At 29.7% G+C, this 9,033-nt stretch overlaps 1 protein-coding gene across 2 annotated transcripts in view; it reads left to right on the forward strand.

Annotated features, from left to right (window-relative positions):
• The window catches only part of LOC135961007 (proton-coupled amino acid transporter-like protein CG1139), a 33,086-nt gene extending 25,936 nt beyond the window's left edge, over nt 1-7,150 (forward strand). For both annotated transcript variants that reach the window (XM_065512450.1, XM_065512451.1), the window contains exons 3-7: nt 954-1,182; nt 2,670-2,791; nt 5,370-5,909; nt 6,142-6,386; nt 6,454-7,150. In XM_065512450.1, coding sequence (XP_065368522.1) covers nt 954-1,182; nt 2,670-2,791; nt 5,370-5,909; nt 6,142-6,386; nt 6,454-6,617 — 1,300 coding nt within the window. In that variant the 3' untranslated portion in view covers nt 6,618-7,150. The remainder of the gene's footprint in view (nt 1-953; nt 1,183-2,669; nt 2,792-5,369; nt 5,910-6,141; nt 6,387-6,453) is intronic.
• The last annotated feature ends 1,883 nt before the right edge of the window (nt 7,151-9,033 follow it).

Raw genomic sequence — 9,033 nt, forward strand, 5'->3', positions numbered from 1 at the left:
ATCAAGTAAGAGAGCTATATTCGGCTGTGCCGAATCTTATATACCCTTCACCAAATTATACTTCAAAATACATATTTTAAATATTTTTAGGTAAACAAAATCAATTTTTTTTCCAGTTTTTTTTAATTTTTTGGAATTTTTTTTTTTCGAATTGTTATTTTAAATCTAAATTTTTTTTTTTATATTTTAAACATTTTTTTTAAATTTTAAAAAATTGTTTTTTGTTTAATTTTTTTTTTGGTGAAAAAAAAAATCGGGCTAAAAAATTTTTTTATATACGTCGTTGCAAAGGTCTTTGAAATATCTATCATTAGATGTCCATATTGTCTATATTAATGACTTAGTAATCCAGATATAGGTCAAAAATAGGTAAAAAATCGAGGTTGTCATGGTTTTTTCCTTGTATCTCAGCCATTTGTGGGCCGATTTTGCTGATTTTAAATAGGATACTTCTCGAAAGCATGTTTGATAGAATTATTGAAGATTTGGATCCCGTAGATAACTGGGGTCTTTAGAAAATTGATTTCAACAGACAGACGAACAGACAGACGGACATGGCTTAATCGACTCCGCTATCTATAAGGATCCAGAATATATATACTTTATAGGGTCGGAAAATTATATTGTGGAAATTACAAACGGAATGACAAACTTATATATACCCTTCTCACGAAGGTGAAGGGTATAACAAGTTATTTTCAAAATTGAAATATTAATAAATTGATATTTTGCAAATCACCGATTTTGATTGTAACAGAAAAAAAAAACGCAATAACAGGGGTGAATAACTTTATGACAGTTGCGAACATAAAAATTTCCAAACTTAAGTTACGTGGAGACGGTGGCTTAACATTACAAATTAGTTTCAAAACAAGAATTTATTTAATATTCAAATTTTATATATTTCATATCTTTCATTATATCCTAATTTTATTTTTTTATCTATTTTCCAGAACAAATCTCACAGAAAAAGGACAAATACACGATGAATATGATCCCTTTGCAAATCGTGATCAAGAAAATGGCAGCTCTACAGCTGGAGCATTGGCTCATTTATTGAAGAGTTCCTTGGGAACGGGTATTTTAGCTATGCCTATGGCTTTTTACAATGCTGGCCTAGTGTTTGGCATGATCGGTACCCTGGTTGTTGGTTTCCTTTGTACATATTGTGTGCACATATTGGTAAGTATTTTCAATATTAATTTAAAATTCCTGATTAAGAAACACGAAGAGAATATTTATTTTCAAAATTTTTATAAAAATTACACAGTTTTCAAATAATTTTTTAATGTAATTTTTTTAAATTATTTTACGTTCGAGTTTCTCAGTGAAAATGTTGGTTACAATCTAATTCCAGTTCTATGAATTTATATTAAATGGATCAAAGCTATAACATGGTTTCGAATTAAAAGTGAAAAATTTACACCGTCTATACATTCTATGACAGGTCATTGAACTAATATTGATAACGGATCAAATTTACTAATTTGGATTCAAATTAATTGATATTTAGATTGATTCTTAACTTTTTCGAAATTTTGTGATTTTAACTGTTCATTGAGTTTTACCCAAGTTTAAACTTAAATAAATAACAATGTCTATCTCCAATATCATATGAAATTGTAAGTGTTAGTCAGTGCTAGACAAAAATTGAATCTACCCATGAACGTAATTTTGCATTATTTATTTAAGAATTTAGCATTTCAAGTATTAATATATTTAAACTTGTTAATAATAGTTAAATAAAAGTGTTTGAAGTTTATGAGTATTAGATTTTAATATAAAAAAAAATACTATTACAATATTTACTCAACAACATTTAACATGACGTATTAGACGACATGTGTGAATTTTAAAGTGAATTCACTACACTTTAAATGACTTTTATAAACATAACTAGTTCAAGGTTTAGGTAAATTAATTTTTTTCTACAATAATAAATATTGTAATACTTGTTTTCAATAGGTGAATGTAACCTATATGCAATTAATTTCCATTAGAATTAAATGATTTTTTATTAAAAGTACACTCGACTTTATTTAGCCTTTTGAAGTTAATATTACTCAATGCCATTTATCTTGTCAATCATTTGTCGAACCTGATTATACGCTCTTATCTCTTCAATAAATCGTTAATATCTGCTTATACTAGTATTTAATTGGTGTTAGTCATTTTATACTATTATAAATAAATATTCTAATCACGTTTTATATTTTTAATTACATATTGTTTAATATAATGTTTGCCAAAATTCACGAGTTTGAATTTTGATGCGCAACATGCAGGTGTCATCAAACAAGTTTTATTTGTTTTGCCGATTTCCATGCTTCCGGTATCACAAGTATTGAGCAGATGCTCCATACTTATTTTTTCAAGTGTTTTCTACACTTAACAAATTAGTAGGGTATAATTAGCAAATAAAGTTTTGGATTTTAATTAAGGTTTGCAAGAAGATGCCAAGATGTTTTTAGTATTGTCGAATATATAATAATCAAGGCATTTGGTCTAAATAGACCACCGTATTCTAAACTTTTAACAAAAAATGTAAAGTTTTCAGTTTTGTTATAAATATGTCACTGTGATAAAGTTTAGAATATGCGGGATAATATATTTATTATTAGTTTTTTAAACATTTATTTAAACTTATATATTTTTTTATTTTTTTACAGGTTAGAACTTCACACAACATTTGCAAAGATGCTCGTGTGCCATCTTTAAGTTTTTCCGAAACAGCCGAAAAAGTATTCGAATATGGTCCAACGCCCCTAAGACCCTGGGCTAATTTTGCCAAGTAAGTAATAAATATTAAAGTTTTTAAAATATTGAATTTTTATATAGTAAATTTTTTAATACTTTTTTCTATAACATGAATAATTAAAAATGATTTTATGAAATTATGAATTTTATTTGAATTTAATAATTATGAATCCAATTTATAAGGATCGAAAAGGCATTTTTTAAAAGGACCCCAGGTCCATTTCTAAACGAAATAAAGTTTGACATAGGCGTATACAAGGAGTATTCGAGTTTAATTTATTAAAATGGACCCTGCAAATGCTCCAGGGGCGGCGCTATGTAGGCTCAAAGTAGTGTACCTTCGACATGTAAAATTTTTAAACATTATCCGATTTCAAAGATTTCTACATTTTTGGAAAGCGCTCGGCTAGCTCTTGAAAAAATAAGCTCTTAAAACATCCAATTTATACATAGGCATTTGAAAATTGAAATATAAAAATTTTGCCATACCTTGGCCGCTTTTTTAAAAATATAGATCGTACTTTTGAACCCAATGGACTTGAATTTTTTTTGTTAGTTAGAAGATTTCAGAGCAATATTAATTATGGATTCAAAAATAAACGATTTTCAATTTAAAAATTAAAAAAATACGTGAGTTTTGCGGTTTTTTGGGCTAAAAGGTGACTTAACTCTTTTTTATACCCATTTCGCTCCGAGAAAATTTTTTTATTTTTTTTAAAAAAATACTTTTAGGGTAATTATGACCCCCAGCTTGCAAATATCTGGTCAAAAAAATTTCAGATTTTTTGTTTTCCCAGAAAAGTCAGTTCAGTTAAGTTTACACATATGTGATGTCCCGCATTTGCATGTAAATCATGGTTTTTATGTTTCATGAAACAGTTACATATGTTGGCAACTCCTTATGTTTATTATTTTAATTTTATTTTTTTACTATTTTTAAAAATTAATTTAAAAAATGTCTATTTTTAGCAACTTTTTTAATTTAATGTAATTGCAGAAATTTGCCCCTAGCAACGAGGGGGAGGGGGATGGTCACGTCGGGATATAGTTTTTTATTAGCTAAAAGATTAGTCTTAACATTCATACCAAAATTTTTCAGAAATTCCACCTTTTCACATATAAAAATTGTTTTCAAAAATTTTATTTTTACTGTTCGAAAAATCGAACAGTTTTATAGTTTTCTGTAAGGTATCTTTACGGAGAACATTTTGGTATAAAAAACATGTCCTAGTTATGGAATATGTCGCATCTACGTCCTTTGGAATTTGACCTATTTTTTATCAAAATTTCAATTTTGGGCCACATGTTCTAAAATCCCAAAGCTGGGATTAGAAAACGGAAAGTAGCTTTGGAAACCTTGATTTGTTCCCTATTTATCCCCAACTTATTTCCCAGCCCCGAAGGAAATGTGGTCCCCATAGGCAAAATTGTAAAAAATACCATTTTTGTAATTTTCACTCCAATTTTTAGGAATTGTGGGATTACCTTTGATCTTTTGACAAGTTTTTTTACATTTTGTCATTTAGAATGACAAATGTAAAAAACGTTGAAAATTTCATTGAATTTAGTTAATAAATAAAGATTTTATTACATATTTATTGAGTTTCTAAAACTAAAATTTGTATCAAACTTTGAATAGGATTGCAAATATTAGGAACAATTTGATCCACATTTATTCCGAACTATTTTTTATAATTGAGTTAATTCTTGGCCTTACAAAAAAAAATCAAGTCAATATCGCAATTAGATTCAAAAATATGCCACTTTAAACTCCGTCCTTCAAAAATATTGCACGATCGGACCAGCCGTTTATAAATGCCAGATTAATTTCCAAAAATTTTGATTCTGCCCCACTGTGCGATGGTGCAGATATCTGAGAGTTTCTAAGCCGACATTAAACGGTTCGACTATTGAGTTCTCTGAGGAGGTTAAATAGCTTGGGATTATTCTGGCGTCCTTGGAATTATTCTCAAACCACATATTTTAAAATTACCCTTATATGAGGGAGCCTGGCAGTTTTGGTAATTTCACAGGACCCTAATGCCGAATATGTACCGCTGCTCCATCCGGACTTGGTGACCCGAAGTGGCAATTATGGTTCACAGACGAATCCAATCAGATAAATAGTAAAACCGGAGCTGTTATTTATGGTCCAAATTTTCTAATTTCCATTTCGAATCTATTGTGGAGCTGGTCCAACCGGATTTGGTGAAACAAAGAGACCTGTCAAGTATCGTTGATAGACGACATCAAATTTTCAAAGGGCCATTTCCATGAGATAATGGCGAAGATTTAGTGGTTGGGAACATGAAGTTCCCGACCATCATGTATTCAAATCATAATTGGTCATAGCTCCCATAGTACTTACATTTCCTCGAAAGTTCTAGTAATAGCATAACTGTAAGGATTACTTGATAATTGACGCTAGCTTTATTAGATTAGATTAAATTTATTTATTCTATCTCTGAGTGTAGACAGTGTAGGATCAAAAATATTGTCGGACTTGACCAACTTAGATTTCTTAATTGTTGAAATGCTTTGCTTTTTTCTCAAAATTTATTTAGTATCTTAAAAAATACTTACATTTATAATATTTTTCTTTTCCTTTTTAGACAATTCGTAGATGGTTCCTTAATGGCCACTTACTATGCTGCTGCCTGTGTGTATATCGTCTTTATTGCCACCTCGTTCCACGATGTCATCAACTATGATTTCGGTATCAAGTGGGATGTACGTATTTACATTGCAATGACACTGGTGCCCTGTCTATTTATTGGCCAGATACGCAATCTAAAATGGCTGGTTCCATTTTCAGCAATGGCCAATGTTTTCATTGTTGTCACGTTCGGCATCACCCTCTACTACATGTTCAACGTACCCATGGTGGTCAGTGATAAACCCTACATTGCCAAGGTATCACAAATTCCCTTGTTCTTCGCTACTGTCATCTTTGCCATGGAAGGTATTGGTGTAGTTATGCCTGTTGAAAACTCAATGAAAAAACCCCAACAGTTCTTGGGTTGCCCTGGTGTTTTGAATACGGCCATGATAACTGTCGTATCGTTGTACGCCATTATTGGCTTCTTTGGTTATATACGTTTTGGCAAGGAGGTTCGAGGCAGTATCACATTGAATTTACCTGACGGAGCACCGTAAGTATAAAATATTTTGTGTTAATACGTCACAAGTACATGATCATATTTGAAGTGGTTGTAATAATGATAGTTGTAATCAATATCAACTCATTTCAAGTGCGTTCAGGTACAACGTAATAATTAATCAAGGGTCTGAAACGTAATTCGAATTCGAAATAAATAAGTTCGAATTATCCAGGAGACTTTCCACATATTCGTTCGTTTTTAATAAATAAATTCTCTTTCATAGATTGGCTGATGCTGCTAAACTTTTAATGGCCATTGCTATTCTCTTCACCTATGGTTTGCAATTCTACGTTCCCAATGATATTTTATGGAAGAAGATCAGCCACAAATTCGACCCCAAGAATCATAACATTTCGCAAATTCTATTGAGAACTGGTATTATTTTAATCAGTGGTGGTGTAGCTGCTGCCATACCCGATTTGGAACCATTCATTAGTTTAGTGGGAGCTGTATTCTTCTCCTTGCTGGGTAAGATTTTGCAAAATACAATAGTTTATTTAAAACCTTTCATTACTCATTTATTTTCAAATTACAGGCATCTTTGTACCCAGTTTTGTGGAGACTGTCTACCTGTGGCCCAACATGGGCTGGGGCAAATGGAAATTGATTAAAAATGTTTTATTGTGTGTTTTAGCCATTTGTGCTTTGGTAGCTGGTGCTACTGTCAGTATTGAGGAAATTATTAACATGTACAAATAATTTAAAGTTAAATGTTTAACTTTATGTTTTATTACGTCCCTACTCCTCGTTAATTTAGTTAATGTAATTATAAAGATTTTCGAAAGTAAGCTGGTCTTGCCAGTAAGTTGGAATTGATAATTTGTTAAGTCTAATTTAATTTGAAAGTGAATTCAAAAAAAAAAAATATAACATACAGAAGTTTAAAATTTCAAACACTATTTATTAACTTTAACTAAATTTGCTTTTATAATTGTTGAATTTATTTAAAAAAAAGAGTTTTAAATATTTATTATGGATTTAAATCATTCAATCAATATCTTCTTATTTGTGTTTCGAAGTATATTTTTTAAGTTTTTAGACTGCTTGTATTTTATTTTTTAAGTTCTAGCTTTAAGCTAAAAGAAAATTGTTAACTGCTTGCAGAATATTGCATACATAATAAGAATTTACTATTTAAGTGTTTAATTATAAGAATAATAAAAAAATTATAAATTTTTTACAAAAAATAAAATAAATATGTACCTATGTTCTTAATAAGTTAACAAAAATAATTGAAATTTTATGAAGGAACTATTTATTACATTACATTAAACGTAACTTTTTTAAAAAGACCTCGAAACTGACAGAATTTGATTTGATCCATAGAGAATTATACATAGAGCCGAGATATTCCGATTTGTCAAACAGAAATACAACAAATCATATGTCTGATACAACAACAAAATACATTGACTATAATGTAGTTGGTGCAAGAGTTAGGTTTTTGACTACAGTTAAATGATATAATAGAATCGTTTTAATATTGATAAGATTTGGGGGAAAACTTTAAACTTGAATATAGCCATTGGAATTGAAATCGAATTATCCGTTTAGAAATTACAGATTTATTTCAACTTTCCTTCGAATTTCTGGCACTGTGGTCTGTTTTATGAAATTAAAAAAAAAACAAAAACAAACGGCTGTGCCGAATCTTATATACCCTTCACCAAATTATACTTCAAAATAAAAATTTTAAATATTTTTAGGTAAATAAAATTTTTTTTTCAAAATTGTTTTTATTCATTTTTTTGTTAAATTTTTTTTTTGAATTGTTATTTTAAATTATTTTTTTTTAAATTTAATTTTTTTTTTTTAAATTTTAAAAACATTTTTTGGTTTTTTTAAATTTTTTTTTGGTAAAAAAAAAATCTGGTTAAAAAATATTTTTTCCGATTTTGACCCATTGTAGGTCCAACTTACTATGGTCTTATATACGTCGTTGCAAAGGCCTTTGAAATATCTATCATTAGATATCCACATTGTCTACATTAATGACTTAGTAATCCAGATATAGGTCAAAAATCGAGGTTGTCCAGGTTTTTCCTCATATCTCAGCCGTTTGTGGACTTCTTGAAGGCATGTCTGACAGAATTATAGAAGATTTGGATCCCGAAGATATCTGGGGTCTTCAGAAAATTGATTTCAACAGACAGACAGACGGACATGGCTTCCTACCCTTCTCACGAAGGTGAAGGGTATAAAAACTAATTTTGTTTTTATAAAGATAAAGATTAATAAACTATTTAAATCAGTGTAGGCTACCGCTTTGAAATGGTTAAAAGTTAACATTAATTTGGATTATTTCGGTAACGGTATTTTAATGATAACGTTAATTTTGGTCTGATCTAAAGCAATAAGTAATAAAAGTTACAAAAATTACAAAAGAACAGGTTTTAAATCTATTAAGGTCATATGGTATATTCAAATTTAAAAAACCGTTTCCCGGTTTAACCGAAAAAGTGTGTTTTTGAAAAAACAGGTTTCGATTATTGTCTTTTAACACAACCGGTTAAGCGGTTTCGGTTTTTGTTAAATTTTAAATTTAAATTTTTATTTAATAGAAATTTAGCATTTTTGAATTCCTTATGCAATTATTTTATATCTTTTACAAAATGTTGTCAAATGCTACAATTTTCTATAAAATATGTAAATCAATATTTTTAAAAAATGGTATCAAAGTTTTTCATAAATATGTTTGAATGAGGTTTAGAAAAAAACCGAAAAGTTGAAAAAACCGAAACCGGTGGAGTTTACAAAGATGAAAAAACCGGTTGACCGGTTTTCGGTTTTGGATACTCTAAGGACAACTCATGGACGGAATCCAACTCGGAGACACTCTGTTTGCTTATGGAAACACACTTCCCTGGTTGTTAAGGGACAGAGACTAGGGATGACGACCAGGAGGATATTGTGCCTGAGTGTACAAGTCATAACTCTAGACAAATTGAGGAAATAGTTACTAGGGAGAAACTAGCTTGGGCGGTTAATATTTTGATTCTTATAAATAACCGGGTCAGGACGGTGTATTTCCGGTTATGCTATGTAACATTTCGGATATGGCACTATTTCTTTTGGCATGAATTTGGCAACCAGAAATTTGTGGTTGATAGTGCGC

This window comes from Calliphora vicina, chromosome 5 (genome assembly GCF_958450345.1).
Source record: "Calliphora vicina chromosome 5, idCalVici1.1, whole genome shotgun sequence".
In the NCBI taxonomy this organism is placed as follows: Eukaryota; Metazoa; Arthropoda; class Insecta; order Diptera; family Calliphoridae; genus Calliphora; species Calliphora vicina.